The sequence below is a fragment of the Phycomyces blakesleeanus genome, assembly GCF_001638985.1.
Source record: "Phycomyces blakesleeanus NRRL 1555(-) unplaced genomic scaffold PHYBLscaffold_2, whole genome shotgun sequence".
Lineage (NCBI taxonomy): Eukaryota > Fungi > Mucoromycota > Mucoromycetes > Mucorales > Phycomycetaceae > Phycomyces > Phycomyces blakesleeanus.
Genome location: NW_017265135.1, coordinates 628,599 through 652,684, shown reverse-complemented (window position 1 = coordinate 652,684; position 24,086 = coordinate 628,599). Strand labels below are relative to the sequence as shown.

General features: G+C 35.6%; 6 protein-coding genes across 6 annotated transcripts; 2 read left to right on the top strand and 4 right to left on the bottom strand.

Annotated features, from left to right (window-relative positions):
- Positions 1-2,336: 2,336 nt before the first annotated feature.
- Positions 2,337-3,712, top strand: Gpb3 (G protein beta subunit; the record flags this gene model as incomplete). Its single annotated transcript, XM_018431061.1, has 3 exons — positions 2,337-2,445; positions 2,646-3,138; positions 3,241-3,712. The coding sequence occupies 3 exons, from the start codon at positions 2,337-2,339 to the stop codon at positions 3,710-3,712; spliced, it is 1,074 nt and encodes a 357-aa protein (XP_018297312.1).
- A 1,999-nt stretch (positions 3,713-5,711) lies between these two features.
- On the top strand, positions 5,712-8,924 carry PHYBLDRAFT_58320 (secreted coth spore-coat protein domain-containing protein; the record flags this gene model as incomplete). The annotated part of the gene is made up of 6 exons (XM_018440296.1): positions 5,712-5,921; positions 5,995-6,129; positions 6,218-6,391; positions 6,554-7,888; positions 8,630-8,650; positions 8,886-8,924. 6 exons carry the CDS (start codon positions 5,712-5,714, stop codon positions 8,922-8,924), a joined length of 1,914 nt encoding a protein of 637 aa, XP_018297311.1.
- An 816-nt stretch (positions 8,925-9,740) lies between these two features.
- On the bottom strand, positions 9,741-11,327 carry PHYBLDRAFT_176641 (hypothetical protein; the record flags this gene model as incomplete). Its single annotated transcript, XM_018437807.1, has 7 exons — positions 9,741-9,951; positions 10,023-10,140; positions 10,221-10,302; positions 10,468-10,566; positions 10,811-10,917; positions 11,001-11,040; positions 11,279-11,327. 7 exons carry the CDS (start codon positions 11,325-11,327, stop codon positions 9,832-9,834), a joined length of 615 nt encoding a protein of 204 aa, XP_018297310.1. The 3' UTR covers positions 9,741-9,831.
- Positions 11,328-13,584: 2,257 nt separating this feature from the next.
- On the bottom strand, positions 13,585-14,789 carry PHYBLDRAFT_162346 (hypothetical protein; the record flags this gene model as incomplete). The annotated part of the gene is made up of 5 exons (XM_018434605.1): positions 13,585-13,770; positions 13,826-13,865; positions 14,240-14,287; positions 14,492-14,640; positions 14,736-14,789. The coding sequence occupies 5 exons, from the start codon at positions 14,787-14,789 to the stop codon at positions 13,585-13,587; spliced, it is 477 nt and encodes a 158-aa protein (XP_018297309.1).
- Positions 14,790-15,476: 687 nt separating this feature from the next.
- PHYBLDRAFT_139302 (hypothetical protein) lies at positions 15,477-17,384 on the bottom strand (the record flags this gene model as incomplete). The annotated part of the gene is made up of 1 exon (XM_018430194.1): positions 15,477-17,384. One exon carries the CDS (start codon positions 17,382-17,384, stop codon positions 15,477-15,479), a length of 1,908 nt encoding a protein of 635 aa, XP_018297308.1.
- Positions 17,385-18,542: 1,158 nt separating this feature from the next.
- On the bottom strand, positions 18,543-22,919 carry PHYBLDRAFT_58317 (hypothetical protein; the record flags this gene model as incomplete). The annotated part of the gene is made up of 3 exons (XM_018440295.1): positions 18,543-20,532; positions 20,725-20,746; positions 21,125-22,919. 3 exons carry the CDS (start codon positions 22,917-22,919, stop codon positions 18,543-18,545), a joined length of 3,807 nt encoding a protein of 1,268 aa, XP_018297307.1.
- Positions 22,920-24,086: the final 1,167 nt, after the last annotated feature.

Genomic DNA, 24,086 nt, shown 5'->3' with positions numbered 1-24,086 from the left:
AAAATAAAAAAAAGGTAATTTATATATAATTTATCAGAGGGGTAAAAAAAAAAATTAAAAAATTAAAAAATTAAAAAGTTAAAATAAAATAAAATAAAATCTTTGATTTCATATTTTATTTTATGGGGGTACTCAGCCAGATTGATCGATCAAATTTTGAATTCAGAACGCCATATTATTGGACTACAATTGTAATAGCGACGATAAAAATTTGATCGTCTTTTTGAAAGATCAAATTTCGATCAAATTTTGATCGAAAAACGTACGGCTCTCTGATTAACCTAATCCTTACTTTTTATATGCAATACGATACTGTTTTTATCTTTCTCCTTAATAAATCATAGAATTTATTGCCAACAGTTATATAATACTTCTTTCTCTCCATCTTACATGCCAAAATATAGTACAAAGCAACAAGCAATTGATGCCTTGAAGAAATCGCATAAAATCAGGGAATTTATCGTGAAAAAAAACACTGGTAGAGTCTTTATCAGCAAGTGCAGACGAACTTATTAAAGATATTTTAGAAGTAATCAAAAAGGAAGTTAATATAAAGTTGGAGCAGATGACTGCCGCGAAGGAGCTTAAACAAACACTTAAAGCCAATAAATACATACACAAGGTTGACAATGTATTGCCAGATGTTGAGTAAAGGGAAAGAGCGCTTGATTTCTTCGAGAGTCTAGATGCCTACAGGTTCAAAGAAGAAATCAGAATGTGCAAAGATTATTCTATAAATGCTATAAAAATCTATGAATTTTGTACGAATTTTGTACTTTTGTCTTTTGGTGTCCTCAACTACAAATTGATACCATTGGCCAAGATTCACACAAGAATTTGATCGATCAATTTGGCTGAGTACCCCCTATTTATTGGATATTGGGACAAGACCTTTTTCTTGCAAACCATCGATCTGAGCCAATCAAGATGAGGATAAGAGCTGCTCAATACAGCAACATGACGGAGTCGTAAACAAATTTCACAAAATAAAATAAAAAGTCAAGAAATCGTCCATAGACTGACTGACAACACAAGTAAATATTAAAGGCTATTACGTTATTACCTCTTCCAGATTGTCTGTGCATAATCGTAGCCAACCAATGCTGGATGTACGGAAAACATTTCTCTTTCTATACCAATGAGAGGCGAAGTTTCAAGCAATGACTTCTTATTCTTCTTGTCTTTCATATATATTCAATATTGAGCTGAAATGTGAGCGTATTTCTTGAGTTGATGATGAATTCATCTATAGTATTAATATTATTAATAATGTATTGAATGAGTAATTCTTACGCAAAGTCTTACAGCTTGGTAAAGAAAAAAAAGGCGATTTTAGTAGGAGGTTTTTGCAAGATTTTCCAGGGTTTAAGGGTTGTTTTAAGGTTGAATTTCGATTAAGCACTATTTTTTATCCTATTTTTATGTCGACATGTGTTTCAATTTCATTTTCTCTTATTATTATTTTTTGCTATTATTGTAGCTCAAAAGTAATAGCCCATTTTTCTTCTTGAAGCCTTTGCTCTACTTCTACTACTCTTACTGCTACTTGTATCACTGCTGATGCTATCCCAGCCAGAATTACTACTTGGTCCTAATATCAGCAGTATTATTTTATACTAGTCTCAGAAAAACAAAACAAACCAAAAAGTGATGAGAAAATCAATCATGTCAGCGCGGTAGAATTGTATTCATTTGTGTACAAGCGTACACCATTTTATAATAACAATAAAAATTGTTTCTCTTTTGTGCTTATCATATATTCGCCATTTTTCTCTCCTTCTCTCTTTTTCCCTCTCTTCCTCTTTCCTGCTTTTGCTATTGCTATTGCTTTTGCTTTTGCTTTCGTTACCTCCTAATTTATATTATATAATATTCCCAACCGGACCAGATCAGGCCACGCCACGCCAGACGAGACGAGACGACACGAGAGAAAAGAAAAAGAAACATATCCTTACTCAGACAGGATACACTTTCTTACATTGCAAACAGACAGATATACAAGCATAAGCACAGACATAAGCACAAGCTTAAGCACAATCACAAGGACTAAGGAATACACGCTAATAGTTCCAAATTCTCCAATGTATGATGAATATAACAGTACATATATATATATATGTATATGTATATACGCATGTGTGTTTGTGTGTAGCTTTTTCTTTTTTTTAAAAAAAAAATCACTAAAAGAGAAAGTTTCTTGTTTTTTTCTCTCTATTTTTGCTCTAGTGTATTTTGCATTTCTTTAAAAAACGTCTTTTGCACAGTAATCAACAGCAACATCAATAGCAACAACAACGCTACCAAATAAAACAGCATATCTATTACCACATAAAACCATGAGTTCGCCAAGCGATATCCAAGAACGTATGGCAGCTGCAAGACAAGAAGCAGAGGCTTTGCGAGATAAGATTAAGAGTCGAAAGAGTACATTGTGTGACACTACACGTGAGTTTTTACATATAAGCGATTTGTTTCTTTAAGGCTTTGAGTATAGAAAATTTTGTTGCATTTCCTTAACTGCACTACTACTACTACTACTACTATTATTATTATTATTATTATCACTGTGTACACACAAAACATTATCACCAATTCGCCAATCCAACAATCTATCAACCAACCAACCAATTATTCATTCAATTTAGTCAGTGACTACGCAAAACAACACATGGAACGACTTCCTCGCCTGTCAATGAAGATTGGAAGAACGCTCAAAGGTCACCAGGCGAAGATCTACGCCATGCAGTGGGGATTTAATGAGAATAGTCTTGTGTCAGCTTCGCAAGATGGAAAACTACTTGTCTGGGATTCATACACTGGAAACAAGACACACATCGTGCCTTTAAAGTCTTCGTGGGTCATGACATGCGCATATGGACCATCCGGGGGTCTGGTTGCTTCTGGAGGATTGGATAATATATGCTCAGTGTTTAATATAAGGTCTTCCGCAGAGACAAATGGGAGTATAAGTCGCCCTACACGAGAATTAATTGGACACACTGGGTATCTCAGTTGCTGCCGGTTTCCAACTGATAATCAAATTCTCACCTCTAGTGGAGACACTACCTGTATATTGTGGGATATTGATTCTGGAAGGAAATTACAGGAATTTACGGATCATTCTGGAGATGTGATGAGGTTTGTTGGATCTCAATTCTTATTGATTATTGATTACTTGCTTACTTGATTACTTGGTTTCTTTTCTTTATTATTCATTTGTATGTGTTTATAAACATACAGTGTTTCAATTTCACCAAACCCTTCAATATTCGTTTCCGGTGCATGCGACACAACTGCCAGGATCTGGGACATTAGGGCCAATAAGTGTGTTCAGGTTTTCAGTGGACATGAATCTGACATCAATGCGGTTCAGTTTTTCCCGGACGGAAACGCTATCGGGTCAGGATCGGACGATGCGAGCTGTCGGCTATTCGACATGCGAGCTGACCGCGAATTGAATTTATTCTCGCATGAGCAGATCTTTAGTGGAGTTACGTCCCTGGCATTTTCAAAATCAGGTAGACTCCTGTTTGGTGGCTATGATGATTTCAATTGCCACGTCTGGGATACTATGCGCGGGGAAAGAGTGGGAATCTTGCGTGGACACGACAACCGAGTTTCTTGTCTTGGTGTGTCTAGCGATGGTAGGGCATTATGTACAGGAAGTTGGGATAGTTTCTTAAAGGTAAGTTGTCTACTTCTTCATTTTTAAAAGGAAATATATAAAATTTTACTTTATTAATTTCAATCTGATAGATATGGCTGTAACGGAAAGAAAAATTCATAATCATCATCATCATAGTCATCATTAACAATAGCAACACCCACTCACCAGCTAAATACATCATTTATCAACAGCAATAGCATACTTATAATCATTACTATCCCACCCTCACCCCCAAAACTAACTTCTCTCATCATAATCATCACTCTTATTATTACTATCATTACCATAAAAAACTAAAATTAAGCGCGGCTCATCCAATGGAAAATAAATAAATAAACAAATAAAATGCCTTGTATCCAAATACGCCTCATCATCTGTCATATCAATCCTGACGATATAAAATAACAACCACAACAACAACAACAAACACGCAAGAAAGCTTCAACTATATCTATACCTAAATATTCTATTTTTATACAAGAAGTATATAAATATCTTGTACATTAAACTACGCTATTTTGTGTATAAGGTGATTTTTCTCTATTGTTTATTTATAATATATATATATATATATATTATATAAAAGACAAATGAATTTGTAAGCTGCTGTACAGTCCACACATGAATGAATTTACTTTGTATTAATTAATTAATTTTTGATCGATGAATAATAATAAAAAAATGTATAGGCTGTATGTGTATATAAAATGTGTGTGCGTGTGAAAGAGATAGAGATAGAGATAGTATGATTTGTACCAAATGTGTAGTTTGTAGCTAAAATCGTCTCCATTAACATTTTGACATTTTTATTTTGGCCTTCTTGTATTGGCTATTTATTTATTCTTTACCAAGTTAGTTTTACCGATGTGTATCGTATCACAAGCCCTGAATATATGTAATATATATAAATATATAAAATAAAATAAAAACCTTTAAAATTATAAATAGGATATTTTAGTTATTGTGGGTTCAGAGTAACACAGATATTCAATAGAAAGAATCTAACTATAGGGCTTTTGATATTATAAATACGTATATATACCATTCATTCATTCATTCATTCATTCAATTGGATTTTCCGTATTGACTAGTCTTTCTACCAATCTATATAATACCATGTACGCACAAGCACACATTTATATACATATTAAAAATATATGAATAAAGCCAGAAAATAATAATACCTGCACAACACTAGTAACATAAAAATATATGAATTTTTATTACAAATTCTATTAGTTTTAGCTTGGTGTTATATATAATTCTGTTTTTATCCTTTAATACTAAACTAGATTAAATAATACTAATGGTAAATATTAATGCATATGGTTATGCTTATATTAATGGTAGTGGTAATGGTACATGGTACATGGTACATGGTAATGATAATGACAATGGTAATAGTAACCATAGTAACCACTGTAACCATCGTAACTGTAATCAAATTCACGGTATTGAAATTCAAATTATTTTTAAAGTCATGTTTCTTGACACCGCTCTATTCTGCCATATTTTAACAGCAAGAAAAAAAACAATAGGCATGTGTTTCCTTGAAGATAATAGTAGCAAATCTTTGATTAAATTAAATAATATGTGTATATATATATAATACAAACACCTCTTGTATTTCTTCATCGTCTCCAAGTTCTTTTCATTGCTCTATTTTTCGCACGTACAGAAGGATCCCAGAATTCACACATTTCCATTTAAAGTACACTCCTTTTTTCTATTTTTTTTTTTCTATTTTTTTTGATCTCTGATATCCACTCATTCTGCCACACGTGAGACCACACTCTGTGTCTAAAATAGGGAATACAAAAAGTGCACCAGTCTACAAATTCGGTATTTTTTGTCCCAGGTCCTGTACGACCACTACTAAAATACATATACCATGTCTATAGTACACACACACACAGAAGAGAAACCGTATATAAAAGTATAATCACATTCAGATACAAAATAAAAAGTAAATATATATATTTGATATTTCAGCTCTTCTTTTTCTTGTTATAATTTTTCCTTTTTATATTTCATTTCTAATCAAATGAAGTTTACCTCTCTATCCTTCATCGCATTCGCATTCTTGGTTGCATGCACCGAAGCCTCTCCTGTCACCTTCCGTGTGATTGCTCCTGGAGCCACAGGGAACGCACAGGTCTCCATCGATGGAAAAGTAACAGATCTGACGGCATCTGATGCTGATGTACCTTATTTTACCGGCTCAGTTGAAGCAGGAACTTCTGGAAAATACAAAGTAAATAACGATATTTCTAAATTTCTAAATTTCTAAATTACTAATAATTCTTTTTTTTTGTATGTTTCATTAGTATGTTGTTAATGGTCAGGCCGAAAGCTTTGATCGTACTCTGGAGACAGGTCGCAACGCCACTCGAAACGATTTTTTTAGCCGACCAGTCACCTACGCTAATATCCCCAAACTTCCCTGGCCCATTACCGAAAACGTAGGAACTCTTTCATATATATATATATATTTAAAAGAAATGAGCATATAATATTAATTACTCTTATAAATCGAAATAAATTGTGTAGCCTCAATGGACTCGCGGTGGTAGTAACCAAGAGATGTGGGATGACAACTACATTCCCTCTATTTTCATGACCGGTGATGCTGCAGAATTATCTGACCTTGTTGCAAATGTTCCTGCCACAATGTCTACAGTCAAATTCACCTTCATCGGTCCCGAGACTGTCAGAGTCTACAATGTAAATTATAATTATAATTTTAATTTTAACTTTATATATATAAAAAAGAAGAAGAAACAAACAAGTAGACATTCGATGGTTATTAATCTTACTTGCTTGCTATCTTTTTATATTTATATCTATAAATATTTTTTTATAATATCAAATAAATAAATAATGTAGGGGTGTAGCTTTGGTATTCACGGCGCTGGAAAAAAGAAGAACAACGCCAAGCAGAGTTGGAAGTGGAGTCTGCCAGCTGGCCAGACAATTGACAACCGCAACTATATCAAGATCAGACACATGGAAGAAGATCCTACTCAATTGCGCGAGAAGCTCTATGCTGATATTCTCCGTGCCATGGGCACCTATGCCAACCAGGCCAACATGGTCCGTCTGTTCATCAACGGTGAAGGTTACGGAACTTTCAACATGCTCGACGATGTAGCCGATTATTCCTATATTGATGCCATGTTCTACAACGGAAATCCCCCTGCTACAAAGGGTCCTCTATTTGACGGTGCCTCAGGTGCCTCATTCGCCTACTCTGCAGAAGACGATTTCTACAGTGCATTCAAGCCTAATGTTGATAGTCCTCAGGACTACACTGCGATCAAACCATTGGCACTCGAATTCAGCCAGACCGATGTCACATCCGATGCCGCAATTGAAGCATTCTCAAAGAAGTTTGACGTCGATCAATTCCTTCGCTTTATGGTTATGGAGTATCTTACCGGCCACTGGGACGGCTACTGGCAAGAACAGACCAACGACGGTGCCTACCAGGACCCCACAGACAGCAAGTGGTATTACCTCGGACAGGACTATGACGCTACCTTTGGTGTCAATCTCGGTGCAGCTGAGGGCAAAGAGTTCACAAAGGTTTCATACACCACTTACCCTACTCGCTACCCCGGTGCTGTTATGATCAACCGCCTGTTGGAGAACCCTTCCATCAAGACCAAGTTTGAGACCTATATCAAGAACACCGTGTCGGTTTTGTTCAACAATGTCACTCTGACCAACCGTGTGCTTGCCTACCACGAGTTCGTCCTGCCCGATCTTCTATGGGATCGCAGTATTGTCCAGAAGTCTCCTGGAATCAACTTTGGCTGGACTGCTGACCAAGTCTCCCAGAACCTTTATGAAGCCGTCAGTGGTTCTGGTGGTGAAGGCGGAGGTGCTGCCTGGGGTTTGATTGAGTGGATTGTGTCGATGAGTCAGGCTGTTGCAACCGAATTCAAGGTCGATATCACCACCGTTCCTGTCGGTCCTCCCGGCGGATCAGCAGCTACTACTCCCTCTACATCTGCTAGCGTAGCCGCCTCTGTTTCCAAGAGTGCTTCTCCCGTCTCTGCCACTGGGGCCACCAAGAGCACTGGCTCGAGTTCCAGCAGCAAGGATACCGACGGTGATATTTCTGCTGCTTCCAAAGATGGTAGCGGTGCCTTCCAGATCACACCAAAGACTGCCTTTAGCGCCATTATGATTGGCTCCACTGCTCTTCTTTCTGCTTTGGTAAGACAAATATAAATATACGCTTTTAAAAATAATCATTTTGCCTAATCGATTTCTTGTATTAATTTTGTATTCATTTTGTATTCATTTTCTTGTAGGTCTAATACATGCATACACGCATACAGTTGTATACATGTATATATATTCGTATATATGATTAAAGTCATACAACAACCATGAGAAAGCACACACACACACACACACATAAACCAAAAACCAAAAACCAAAGAACAAAGAACAAAAAGAGGCCTGTGCTATTGTGTGACACACACACATATTTTCCTGCTTCTCTTCTGCTTCTTTACTGTACCATTTAACTTTAATATCCCAGCTCTATTAATGTAATAATAATAATATTAAGAGTTTCTTTGTTATTCCCCACCATCTCTCTCACACAATTTATATATAATATGTAATTTGTTTCTTTGTCCTCCTTTTATATTTATTTATTTATTTATATTAATAAAATAATCATTACAATGATTACAACAACACAACCAGCATAGTTGGATAATTTTCTCTCTCTTTCTGTAGATAGGTAGATCTTTATACTGACTTTCCTATTGTATTCATTCACAGAAACTATATGGCATGATTATAATAGCAGAGGAAGAGATAATCTCTCTATCTATCTGCCTATATGCCTCTTTGTCTCGATCTTTTATATATAATATATATATAATATATACTATATATATTTGTTTAATTGTCCCAGATTTCTTTTATTAATATTTGATGTAGTGCAAACTTATCAAAAGACTGGTAAGATCATTAATGTATTTTATTGGTGTTGCCATCACATACACACTCAATGTCCGGCCATTGAAATAATACACAAAAATAAATTATTTAAGAAAGAGGGGAACAGGATAAAAGGCTTTACTAACCAGCTACTGTCGCTGATTGAGACAAGAGGAGAGCAAGAGTGAGTAGGAGAGATCATACGCTTTTTAATTTAATTTAATTTAATTTAATTTAATTTTTTTTAAAACAACAGCCTTTTGTCCTGATTTCAAACAACCACAGGAAGAAATAAATAAAGACATTGCGCTCCAATAGTGCATGCTAAGCTCAAGGGACAAAACAAAAAGAAATGTGCCGCGCACTTATAATAATTGACTTTTTTCTGACATGTGTGGCACATAAACTAACTAAAGGGTGTCGCTAGTATAAACCGCTTTGTAAATTACAAGTAGTCTTTTATAAAGAACACTTCTTTTCTTTCTTTTCTTTTCTATTCTATCCTACTCTATCCTAAAAGGTTTATGTCTTGTATGCACATGTCTTATCTATATATAGAGAGATCCTAGTTAGATCTTTGAAAAGAAATGATCAAACATCTTTGGCATTTCACAATAATAAATATGCATATTTATGTGCAAAAATAGTATATCGCATACTGTTTCTAATTATCACCATCACTACCACCGTTACAAGCCAATAAAATAAAGAGTACTGTACCCAAAGAGAAGAATAAAAAAGTTTGATAAAGATATACAGCAAGTAAACTTTTTTAAACAAAAAAACTTTTACCTATGTTTAATATTTCATTACAGTTATTCTTCTCCTTCTTCTTCCTGTTGTTGTCGTTAAAGATGTCCAATTCATTATAAGATGAACTACATGACTCTCACACACACACAAGAGATATGTTTATATGAGCACCAAAAATGGGGCACTATCGTACAGAAACCCCCACTCATGTACGTAGTTAAATACAGTGTGAATGTGCTCCCACAAATAATAATTTATATTCTGGTACTACGCAAATTGTCGATCTTATGCTTATTATACAAATCAATGCCTGGATCACAAGATATCTAAATGTATATATTTAAAAGTAAAAATAAAAGAGGTTTCAATTTCGTTTTTAATTTATTTTATATATATATATATATATAATCAAGCACCAAACACACACGCACGCACGCACAAATATATAGTTAAAACTGTCGCTGTTGCTGCTGTTGCTTGACTTGAGCTGCTGATGGAGGTGGGGGAATAATAGGAACAAATCCAGAAGAGTCTGAAGTTCCGGAAGGACGTGGGCGAGTGCGTTTGGCCTATGTGTATAAACACATATATAAAGATAAGTCTATATCCACACACACACACTTATATAAGTATCATTTACCCCTACGGAACCAATACTAATGTTGATTGTCTGGCCTTCTTTCCAGCTGTAATCCTTCTTGGGTGTATTGTCTACTTCAACAGCACGCTCACTAGCCTTCTTCTCTGCAATAAGTTGTCTAGTAAAAATATTGTTTTAATATGCAGATTTATATAAATATGTTAATCACATTTGTTCCTTTTTATTATTATTACTTACTTTGTGAAATCCTGTAATGCAACATTAAAATCAAAAGCATCACTACGTTCTTGGAATCCCATACCAATAAAAGCATGTCTTCCTATAAGAGTAAAAAAAAAAGGTAAAAATAAGAGATCAGTAGATATAGAAAAATATTGGTTAAATTCAGGCACATTATAGGCACACTACACCCTCCTTCTTCTATACTCTGCCCTTTACACATATACACAAACAGAGGAAGAAAAAGAGAAATTATAGCACTTGCCTTCATGTTCGATCTTGAGTACAAAATATCGACTGGAATCCAACACAGGTTCCATCGAGTTTGAGTTGGGATCATATGGACACACAGCAAATACTTCGCCTAAAATACACAAATATATAAAAGGTCAAAACCCATTTTTCTTACCTTTCTCTTAGACACACGCTATATACACACCGCACACACAATTACTTGACATACTCGAAATGTCACAAGTGTAAAGTTGTGTAGATATCCCAAACACACACACACACACACACACGTATATATATATATTCTTCCCATCCAAAGAAGAAGAAAATACACAAGATTCCTCAACGAATCTTGCGTGATGATGATACTGTACCTGTGTTAGGATCTTCAAGTCGGATTGTGCATGTGCTTCCCTTTCTCATGATTCGCATCCGCCCTTTCCACAAGAATGAATCACCAAGATCACCCCATTCAGCTGCTCTAAAATGCGAAACCATTTACCATTTTTAAAATCTATTACGAGAAAGAGAGAGAATTCCGACTTGTCCATTTGAAGATCTTACCTGTAACCTCTGGCAGTTGTTCTTGGTGGAATTCTGTAGACTAAACGTCAAAAAAAAACATGGAGATATATATATATATAAAAGAACAGACTTTATACAGATAATATACAATGACAACCAAAATATATGTATATACGTTTATAACTTTTTTGTTTTTGCAACAAGTAACATAGCAACAAACAAACGTGTAGTCATATATCTTATTACAATCGCTCTCTTTCTCTCTCTCTCTTTCTCTCTCTCTTTATTACTACTATTATTTAAAAACGGTTATTTACCAAAGCATTCTCGGATGATAAGCAACACACTTTCGTATTCTTCTTCCATCTTAATTTATTTTATTTAGTTCAGACCCAATATAATATACAAGTGAAAGAGAGAAAGAGAAAGGAACTTGAAAATCAAATCCGCAGTTATTTTTTTTGATACAGCTATCACTGTAGGAAATGGCAAATAGCAAATATATATATATATATAAGTAAATCATAATGTGACGTATTGATTTTCTTGTAACATTTCCACACCAATGCCACGTTTTATATGAACATCTAAAGATGAGATCAATTATAAACATATATACATATACATCGTGTCTTACAGATAATCATAGGGGGAAGTTTACTCACAAGCTGATTAGATATACATCTTGTTTATACTACTTATAATTATCTAGCAGTAAGTATAACAATCGATCTTATATAGATGGTAATGAATGCTATATATTGTGAAATTTACTTTTGTTAATTTCTGTAGAATGGATATTTAAAGTGAATAGTAGGAGACCTTGGTTATTATTGTGTTCTGGATCTTGAAGGAAAATAGTAGAGAAAGAAAGAAAAATAGACAAATACTTTAATAATAAATAATAAATAAAAATTATTCAAAGGTGGCCAGATTTAGAGACTTTTAACATATTGACAAATGATTTACTCCAAGTGACAATAAAAGCGGTTAAAGAAGTTTATTTAAAGTAAAATGTCAGAAAAACAAATTGCTCGAGAGATAATACATAAAATAACTTTATTTTCATATTTTTCAGATGGCAAAAGGTAGCCCATAGTTTTTTCTTTGGTACTCTTTTGGGCATTTTTATGCTTTCGTCTACAAAGGATAAAGGTCGCACTCTTTCTTCATCGGTACTATCAAACTGTAAAGACAGTTGGTATTCTTTATGTTTTCGTTTTCATAGCTTCAATAGTCATACAACTTGCTTCAGTAAATTCTAATATAGTAATGTAATAATGCCCAGTTTGATAACATACAACTATACCACAATAATCAAACTAATCTGTAGAAGCTATGCTACATTACCAAGGTCCAAGATCTCTTTAGATTCTGATGTATGTATAGGCGCACTGAAGATTGTTGTACAGTTGAATATATACACCCTGGATGACGGCAACTCCAAAGTCGAGAGGAATATTTTATTGTCTATAATACAGTATCTTTTTAGTGATATATTTCAATATCGAGTTTTTTTAACACACATTGAGCATAGATAAAATACACTTTCGAGTTCAACAAGTTCTCTTGTGTTGCGAAGAAGAATTTCCTTATTATTTGGCTTAACACTGTAAAGCAACAAAAAGCGTCTTTTAAGTGGTCATAACCAAATCTAGGATTATCTTTCGACTTATGTTGACCATATGTCTCTAATAAACATACTTCTATGCCGTCAGTGTTTTATTATTCGCTCCATGATTTCAAAAGTTCCTCGCCAGGGAATAAGGATAAATATTCATGAATACTTTCGTTTAGTCCGTCAACTGGTAGTTCAATAAATGGCCAAATGAGCCTGCTGTTGAACACTGTCTCATTTGTGCTGAGAGCGGTCAGTTTTTTTTAAAAAATAATAATAATAATAATATTAATACATATAACTACATATTTAAACCATTAAACCACATTTAATAATAGCGATTATAGACTCACCAAAACTTGAAGAAAATATAGATAGCCTTTGTCATTTGATTATTAGAGCCAATTTCTTCATATATTGCATTAGAAATTATTACAGGATTTTCTTTTTGGTTATGCTAAGATTTGTATATATATATATATAAATATGAGCTATTAAATATAGATAACATATGCCATTAAATGAAAAGATATACCTACATTTTCAAAGGATTTTAGTACATTCTTTGTGTATTTTAAAAAAGAGACCCCAATTCATAAAGGTCTAGATGCGAGCTATATAAATGGCCAAAAGAAACGCATCAAAAAGCATTTGTTGATTACTTGAAAATAAGTTTGAACTGACACAGTAGATTTTATTCAGATAACTTTTTTGTATCACTCATCACAGTCCACTTAGAAGTAGCGGGGTAGCCGTAAAAATGCCTCAAAGTAGTTTAATAGCTCTTTAATAGAATTGTCTTTGAGATATTCGGGTTTGCTATTAGGCTAGTATCTCAATAATGGGAAAAGCAGATACTGTGAGAGTCTTGTTTATATCTGTTACTATTAAGATCCCCGTAATTCAAATCCCTGCTGTGTAATGGCTGGTTTACACTGTATGTGTGTGTAGTGTACGTGTGCCTGGTGTGTAATAGTTCCGGAGATTGTTAACTTGCCAGGTTCATTAGCAAGAAAAGAGCTGAGAATTGAGTAGCTTGCTGATTTGACCAAAGTATGAAAAGAAAAGGTCGGCGACATCAATGAACTCGGCTGGACATTCATAACATGGTTTGTTTTGGATCACAGACATTCGGGTGTTGGGTTTTGTGATCCAGAAGAATCCGACAAAACTTGCCACTTTTAAGATCAACTCTTATTTTATTGTTATTATCATTATTATTATGAGAGAAATATATCTATTTTACAATTGCTGCAACATAAGAATCGTTGGATTTACTATTGATACTATAATGTAATATGAATTAAGAAAATATTAATATTAATGAAGATCAAGAAGACCATAATATATGATTATATAAAAGTAGCTATTGTACGGCACCAATAGCGCTAGCATTGGCATTGGCATTGGCATTGGAATTAATATAATAAACTCATAAAAGAGCCACACACACATACACACACATATATATATTGAAAATCAGATATGGTCCTTTATTAGAAGAAAAGCTGACAGGATTAAAGATAGAATCATAATGTACCTTTTCATTCGGCAGGAGATATAGTTTGACCACATGCTCAAGTCATTTGGTAAACAGAGTTTATCGACTGCTCAAATTAGCCCATAAGAAAGGTCTTAAAAATGGAGCAACCTTACTTACTTAATGTTCTGGATGACACGAAACAAGAAATAATAATAACCAAAGAAGCTAATTTGTCATTTCATAAAAACTAAAGATATCTTGGTAGTACTACTTGCTTTGTTGGTTACGGCTGTCTGTGCTGTACTCGGTACAACAAGTAAAGTTGACGGCGAGGAGTTATGAGCAGAAAGGATACGTTATCTAAAAGGAATCCAAGGGACTATCGATATTCTACTGCGAAAAACAACATGAGATAGGAGTGCTCTATACCTGCCGCATTTTGTGCCATTCGAAAATGATGACGAAGAAGAAGAAAAAAGGGTAGTTGGAGGTGATCCCTTCAAGAGAGTCGGGTAGAGCTTAGATGAAGAAAGGAAGAAAAGGGAACCGAAAACCGAATCATATAATTTAACGATTTCCTAGTTGATATTTATTTATTTATTTACAGGGCGATTTCTGTCAAAACAGTCCAGTCTGACATTTTTGAGAGAGCATCTATGTTCTTGGTTCATACATAAGCTTCTGCTGTATTTGCCATAATAGCTTGCTCATTGCAAGTGTTATGCATTGTCACACCGGACAATATCTTGGTAGTAAGATAGCTAACTTGTGTATGGCATTCTCAGTCATTATTGAGGTATTCCGGATTGATTTTGGGTTAGTATCTCAATAATGAGACAAGTAGATACTGAGATAGTGTTGTTTATTAAAGAGATAGAATAATATTGTTTATATCAATCGATAAAGACTTTCTTTTTCTTACTATTCAAGTTGCCTCTCTTAATATCTGTACCTCCGCTGTGCCACGTCTGGCGCATAAAATCTACCCAGACACATAGAAAACCACCCAGACACACATACATCTTTTTTGTGATGAATTCATAGACCTATATAAAGAATAAATTAATAAATAATTAGCATACTTTTTGAAAGTAGAGCTCCCCTTACCCTCAAGTTTTATGTACATATTCGCTATAAAAAGTTTAGCTACTATATATTACAAATAATGGGCAAGAATGAGTTGAGCAGTTTATTGAATGGATAGTAGACTTTAAATGATGTGCTTGTAAAATGGTAAAATTTGCATGGGATTTAAAGGCAGATAAATCGTGTGCTTGTATTTCAAGTTTGTAAAGATATAGATAAAAGTACTCTTAAAATTATTAAAGGGAGAGTAACAATACCATATACATAAAGGAAAACATATTAAAGAAAAAGAAAAATAATATTCACAAAGTTAATAAAAAAAACAGCGTTATTTAAGGTATCTGTAAAGTGATTCCCAAGAATTATTGTCAGGATATCGGCAAGTGTTGATTTCGTATTTATTAGCAACTTTACAGCACAGCAAAGCATAACCTCTAGGAAGATCCTGCTTCCAGTTGTACCAAGAAACTTGTCCCATATCCGAGCGCTCGACATCGGTATGACTAGTACCAGAGTAGCCTTTATTTATACCACTATTCCCTTGAAAGTCCCAAAAGTATTTACAGGCAACCTTGATTTCATTAGACTTTAGAACCCGCCACCTCTGCATCCAAGGAAATGAAGTTGGAGTTTGGTTCAAGTGAAGCCAGACAGACTCTTCGCTTGGGACTATAATACGCTCCTTGGGTAAACTATCTTCAAGAGACTGACCTGAAAGACTTATATTATTCTTTTGGGCAAGAACCATCATATTTATAATATTCTCAGGCCCCCACTTTTTTGCTGATCCATAAAACAGCACGCGATTGAGCTCCAGATAATCAAATCGGGTGGATGTCATGTCAAGACAGATGTTGCCTGTATTCTCCGAGGGTTGACCAATCACATTAATGTCAGCAAGGCGCATGTATTTCAAATGTTTGCAGCGTCGTGATATGTAGCCAAAAAGCTCTGCGTTAATAGTTGCTCGGCTAATGTCTAGCATTTGTAGCCCATGCAACTTTGTTACTGTTTCTGTGAATGAGGATGATGATGCTGGTTCACAGATAGCCTCGACATTTAAGGTCAGTCGCTTCACATTTACACAGCTATCTAGCAAGGTATTAAATGCAAGTGGCAGGTTGTAATTCATAATGTGCAGATCGACAAGACAGCGACATGATCCCAGAGCATTTTGCACACCAAACTTGTCTGAAAGGTCAACAGGACTTGAGATTAAAAGAGTTTCAAGAGTGGTCGAACAAGACCGTATGCTTTCAATAGCTGATTGCGTCAATAATGCTTTGGGTAAGTCGTTACACCCCACCTCGTGAGTGAGTTTCTTTAGTGAAACAGAAACCCGACCGAAAAGATCCCAAAGCACTTTCTGAGACAACTCGACATTTGGCCTACTCGAAAACAATACCGTTTTTAAATTTGGGAACGCTTTGGTCAGAGTTGAGAATACTGGTTTGGCAGTCTCTAGATAATCTTTTGGCCTAAAGTATTCGGTATCTACTCTCAGTTCCAGACTGTGAATACCAAGGTATTTTTGAGCAAAATAATAAATCCACCACAGGTCCATATTATCCACACAGAGCCTCAAAGATGTTAACGCATTTGTGTGCTCGATATTTGCGATCCGTGAAAGATCCCTCTCGGAAATAACGTCCAGATAGACGGCCATGGATAGATAGCTTAAGTGGGGTAAGTGAGCGTGAATAGCCTCAATGTTCTCCCACGTGTAGAGTCGCTTTTGATCCATTGCGGCATCACTGTACTCCAACCGATTGAGATGTGGAAGAAAAGATAGGATGCGAACAAGCTCCTTGGGTTCGTCTTCCAAGCCAAGCCAGGATAAACTGACATTCAAATGAGTTAAAAATCTCCAAAGATTCCAGTCTGTTGACTTTCCAAAGTTTTCTTTGCTCAGACTTCCTTGTCGTATGTGAAGCTGTTTGATGTTTGGAAAGAGTTGTTGGAAGGCATGTAGCTGTTCATCGTTCACGCCAAGTCTCCACGCCAAACTCAGTGTCTGTACGCGGTAGCCAGAGGTCTGATAGATATTTGACGAGCTGGTTGTGTCGCAGATTGATTCAAGTTTCCGCCTGCCAAAAATATCCATTGCGGTCCACAAGGATTCTTGAAATGGTGTTTTCCATGTCCTGCAAACTGTGGTACAGCATAGTTTTTCTTTTAGCGGAAGAAGGTTTGCAATGATGGAGATGATTTCGAATGGCAATAGTGATGCTGACATTAAGAAGAAGAAGAAGAAGAAAAGAAGTGACGACTATTGCTTCCATATGTTGACATGAATTTATTATAATCAGTTGTGCATATATGTGTGCATGCATATATGTGTGTGTGAGGGAAGTGGAGGTACAAGGTACTTTACAACAGCAACAATGACAGAACCAAAAAAAAAAGCCATTGCCGGTCCCTAGGCCTTTGTAAATAATACACAGTTCCTAAATTAAAATAAAGGTTATTTCTTTGTGTGCTGTTGTGTCAGGCCAATATCTCAATTTTATTGACTTGGCTTTATAAATATATGTATATGTAACCATCGAATGTTAATTAAATAAGCAACATCTCAATTGTAAATATTGAAAGGATAATATAACATATCTAGCTTTATGTAAAAAACAGGACCAGTGTTTGCCGTATTATTGTGTGATTTATCTTCATTTGACATTATATATATATATATATTCTATATCGCCTTGTTTCCTGCCGATATCCCCCATTACGCCTAGTTGTTTTGAATGGTCGAACGATATCTTGAATTTTTATTTCTTATTTTTTTATCAGCTCACACAATTTAATTCCTTGGAGTAACCTCTCCAATAAGAAGCAACAGGATTTTGTGGGCGTATTCATAATTTTAATATACATATTCTAAAGTTCAGTTTGACTTCAGCAATAAAAGAATAGATGTAGTTGTTTATTTTCAAACAGCCAAAATGTAATGTACCTGTATACGAGCTAACACTTCTTTATTTATTTAATTTTAGTCTTGAATAGCAAGGAGGTAATGTGGCTACCACATATTATATGCAATTTTGTACTATACTGTACTGTATTTATTTTGTTCTTACATGTTCCATTAGTCAATATTTCAAATATCACTCGTATCAAGTACTTCAATTTTCTTTATCGGTATTGAGCGTATCGAGCCATCAGCTCCAAGTACACAGGATACACAGAGATATCACAAAAACAAAAGAAAAAAGAATCGTATCAATACATATATAACATTATCGATCGTCTTGACATAAAACAGTATTAAGTAATGGTAGATAATAGCTGTATTACAGAATTAATGCCCTTTTTTTATTCTTTATATATATTCTCTTTAATATTGTACCAAGTCGTTTACCCACTTTTCTTTCACGCACAGTTATATAACTTTTTTTTAAGACTCATAAGTAATGTGGTATTTTTCCACAGAAGCACATCTTATTGTGGCATACCCAAGCGAAAGAGATTTCCTCCAATCTATCCAGTTGTTCCACGTCGACTTGACTCTATAGAACCGATCTTCCTCTTGGTTTCCAAAAACATTTGCACTGTTAAGCCTAAAGTTAGAAAAGTATTTTTCGGAAAGCCTGATTTCCTCTTCGCTCAAGACCATCAATCCGTTATTATGCGGCCCTGTGTCTGCTAGGCTGCTGTACATGTGAAACCATAATGAGCTGTCATTGTTTCCCTGAAGCATAGTATCCGATATCAGTGAGTAATTTGGCCATGAAATACACAAGAACTTGAGAGAATTCTCCCTATCGCCACTGGAAGAGTAAAAAGAGACCCGAACAAGCTCGAGGTACTTGAACCGAGTGTCACACATGTCAATGCAGAGACTTCCTGTCTCTTGGTTAATAATTCCAAAAAAGTTCACGTCGATCAAGTACATGTATTTTAGATTTTTGCAACGGAGTGAAGTATAACGCAGTATGCATCCGTTGGTGGTCGCTCTGCTAATCTTGAGAGACTCTAGTCCGTGTGGGGTAGAGTCATGGAATGGCGATGCTATTACGGAAAGCATGCTGACACTGAGGGTTAGGTTCTTCAGAACTGCACAATGATCCAGAAATATATCCAGTGCAACAATAGTGATGTAAGAAGTTATCTGCAGATCTACCAGATTAGGACAGAAGCTGAGAGCTCTTGGAACCTTGCAGCGGTCAGAAAAATCAACATAGCTGGAAATATGAAATGATTCAAGTGTCCTTGAGCAAGATTGGATACTTCCTGAAACGGTTCTCTCTAGCGATCCAGACATGTCATAGCAGGAGTGGAGGTCATACTTTAGGTTTTTTAGTGGTGTATCAAACCGACGAAATAGATCCCATAGAGTAAGCTGTGACCACTCTGTGTTTGGTCTGCATGCAATAAGGGTGTTCTCGAGGCGCGGAAACACATCGGAAAGATCTAAGAGCTTTGATGTTTCGTCCTCACGGAAGCTGTTTGGTCTACGTAATTCTGTATCAATTTTCATCTCCAATGTGATAATATTGGAGTATTTTTGAGCCATATAATACATCCACCATAGATCCATATTGTCCACATAAAGTTTTAGGGTAGTCAAGGCATTGGCTGGAGTGGCACCTTTAATAATAGTCAGATCTTCTGTCGGTACAACATCAAGCCACACGGCCATCGACAGATACTCCAGCTGTGGTAGGTGATTGTGTAATGCCTCAAAATCCTGTAGTTTATAAAGCGGTCTTGGCCCCATCATTGCGTCGACATAATCCAGCCTCCTGAGACGAGGTAGGTGAGATATGATGTAAATAAGTTCTCTCGGTTCGTTCACCAAGTTGAGCCCTGAAAGGCATATTTCAAGACGCGTTAGAGCTCCCCACAATTCCCAGTCAGGTTTCTTTAAGAAATAATCCTTGCTCAGGCCCCCTTCTCGAATAATAAGGTGCTGTATTTTCTGACAGTGTCTCTGAAAGGTACGTAGCTGTTCGCTGCTCACTTTGAGCCCCAAAGCAAAAACCAGGACCCGCACGTATGTGCCTTGGCTATGGACAGAGTCCCCCTTGGAGACAAGTACGCCATGAATAACGTTTAGTTTCCCTTTGTGTCGGATATCAACTGTGTTCCACAGGGTCTCTTGGAATGCTGGTTCCCATGCTTTACAGGTAAGAATGCATGTAAGCTTGTCATTGGTTGAAAGGAAACTTGCAATGTGGACAAGGATTTCGAATGGCAATGTAGATGCTGACATGATGAAGATAGAAATGACAAATATTTTTTCACAGTTTGTCGACAAAGTTTTAAGAATATCAGCTTCATGGGAGGACAGACCACAAAATGAATGTGTTATCGTAATCAAATCCAAATAGATGGGTACACAGCGTGAGAAGCAAACATTAAAGCAGAAATGATGGTTTAGGAATCTTGGTTTAAAATAAAAATAAAATAAAAAAAAGTCTACCAAATACAGATTGCTAGAACCAATAAACTCCTGTAAATTAATAGTGATATATAAGAAAAGAAGAAGAAGCAGAATAAATAATGATGTTTAAAGAGAAAAAGAGAAAGCCACATATAAAGACACAGATACTTCTTCTACAAAATATGTATTTTACTTATTGCGTTTCTGTGATTCCTCTGACAATCATATTTTACACATGTCACTCTTGAATTATTATTATTATTTTTCTCAAGCTTGTTAAATGTACATCTGTATATATAAAGAGCTTTGAACACATCATAATAATAATATTATTATTATTTTATTGATTTTGTGCTAGTTAATTTGTAGTTTTGATTTATAGCACAACCTTTAAAATCAAACAAGCCCTCTTTTTCTTGTCCATAATCACATGTAGATAATAATTCACAAGAAGAAGAAGAACAAAACAAAAAGCCTCCCTTTGATAGATGTATATATCTTACTATTAGTTTTTATTATTATTACTATTAACTTAAAGAGTCATTTCAAAGTATCATAAATACTATCCCATAAAACATTAATATAAGACATACTGGTGTCAACTACAAAGTTCCTTGAATATTTACAGTTTAATCTTGCATATCCTAGAGGAAGATCCTTTTTCCACAAGTGTTTGAGAACCTGTCCATGATAAGACCGCCGAACTCCATTTTGACTGTCAGGGTTCTTTACGGTCTTGCGTTCAAACGCACGAAAGTATTTTCTAGAGTATTTTGCTTCGGCTTTCTTAAGTATCCGGATCTGATCTCTCTGATGGCCACATCGCGACGGTCGGTGGAGATGAAACCATACCAATTGTGAGGGGGTGTTTTTATCACAAGGGGTTGAATTCGTCTGGGAAAGTGCCATGAAATTGATGGGCATTTCTATACTCCAGTCATCGTGTGAGGCGCAAAATACCACACAGTTGAGTTCCAATCTTTCAAAACACGTATGTGGCATATCCAGGTTCAGACTTCCGGTTTTCGGCAAAAGGGGTCCAAATATATTTATACTAGCCAGGCGCATGTAGTTTAGGCTTCTACATCGGGATGAGATATATTGAAACAGAGTCGATTTGATGGTCGCCATCCTGAGTTCCAAGAATCGTAAGCCATGTAACTTTGGGCTGTTGGAGGCATCTGGCTGTATGCTAACCCTTTGGCTGGTCAATTTAAGTTTCTTGAGGAGACTGCAATTATCGAGGATAACATCCAGTGCAATAGAGCTTCGGCGTACCTCTAAATTAAGACTCTGTAGGTGGGTACAAATACCCAGTGCATTTGGAATTATTAAAGGGTCACACATCTCAGCCCAACACAAAAGTAAAAGGGTTTCTAGAGTTTCTGAGCAAGAACTCATACATTTTTTGATGATTTGCTCCAGCAATTCTGGAATATTTCGCCTGCCGGCCAGATAATAAACCAAGTGCTTTATCGGCGCACGGAACTGGTAGACAAGATCCCAAAAGGCTAGGTGCATCGATACCTTTTCAGATTCGCCCTTCATAACAACCTTATTCAGATGCGGAAATGCAAAGGTAAGTGAAGGGAATAAAGATATTACTTCATCAGGTGAGACGCTTGTATCGAACCCGGTGTTGATGATTTTCCATTCCAGGGTGCGTATGTTTGGGTACTTTTGGGCAAAATACCAAAGCCACCGGATATCCATATGATCAACTCTGATTTCGGCTGTTGTCAAGGGACTTGCAGGATTAGAATTTGTGATTGTCTGAATGTCGTTTGGCGATATGTTGTCAAGATCCATGGCAGTCGATAGATATGTTAGTTGTGGCAAGTGTCTGTGTAGTGTCTCGAAATCGTCAATTTTGAAGAGCGACGACAGGCCACAAAGTGCTTTGACATATTCCAGTCGTTTAAGGCAAGGTAAGAATGACAGGAGCTCAAGGAATTTTTTCACATTGACCTCAATCTCGAACCCTTCTACACATATCTTGAGGTGTGTCAAGGATCGCCATATGCTCCAGTCGGCCATCACTCCGAATTCAATATTGTCCACACTTTCCTCGTATATGTACAGACTTCTCAGACTTGGAAAAAGGTCCTGGAGGATACGAAGCTGTCTATCACTGGTCTGGAGTCGTTTTGACAAGGTTAACTCACGTACTAGGTGACCGTGTATTTTGTAGTATGATTGATTTGATGCGGGTGTATTACAAGCGTCTTCTAGTTTCTTTCTGGTATATATATTCATTCTACTCCACATAGACTCCTGGAACGGTATTTTCCAGGCTCTACAGACCACAGTGTAGTCAAAATTCTTGTCTGGTGCGATGAAGCTTGCAATGTGGCTAAGGATTTCGAATGGCAATTCGGATGCTAACATGATGAAGTAAATGACAAAACTTGTTTCGAAAAATAGAGAGAGAGAAAGAAAGAAAGAGACGGTAGGTTCAAGATAGTTACTCTCTCGGGGGGGGGCAAGGCTTGAATAAAAATGATATGTGACCTGAATCTGTGAACGGGAACACAGTATAGGAAATCAGGGTAACTTGGATAGGAAAGCACCTCTACAACGAGACGCCCTAAAAATGATAGCTCATATATGTATTTATACGTATGTTATTACTATTAAACTAAGAAAAAAGAATAGAAAAAATAAAGACAAGATACTTCTTTGGTAAATCAATTTATTAATCAAAGATTTAGGTAGGTGATGATATTTCTCTATAATTTGACACAGAATTCCTGGACAATTCTGTATTAAGAGTACGCCAATTGGTATACTTTTGATCTCCTGGCTTTTGGTGCTATTCTGGTTGTGTATTGACAAGTATCATTTTTTTTTAGTTATTTTTATTTTGCTTGGTTTTTGTGTGATATGGGTTTGTATGTCAAAGTCAAGATAACCAATCATCAATGTTCACACGATGTCCTGTTTAGACACAAGGTTTAGGAATCTTCCAAGTAAGGTCTATTCTGATAAGTGCTATAATCAGACAAGCCAGTTAATTAAATATAAAACTCTAAAAGAAAATAGAAAAATTAACTGTTCATCTTTAACATTATTAAAGTACTTTGATAGAATTTGGATCTTTTAAAAGCTTAAGCAGTGCATTAGAGAACATGAGGCAGGTCTTTGATGTTAAAGTTGTTGTTGTTGTTGTTGTTGTTTTTTAAGAGGGAAAAAAGAACTCAGTCTGTAACAAATACAAATCCACTGTTTCATGTTATTAACTAAACAACCTTTATTCTCCTTACTCTTCTTCTTGGAGGTATTCAAAAAGGTCTTGTGGTTATCAATATTTACTACAAAGCGGGACTGATTCTCAAAACACACTTTTATGAAACTCAAATTTATGTCAATTTTTTTTTTTGGCTGGTAAAAGGCACATCAATGTTGCACTGAAATCCAAGCAAAATTATGCATTAAAATATACCTTTTATGCTCAGAACTTGGATTTGACTTTTTATTTTATTTTTTGTCTCTTTCACACACACACATATTTATCAGCTATTACAAATGAACATTTGCTCAAGTAATACTAGGTGT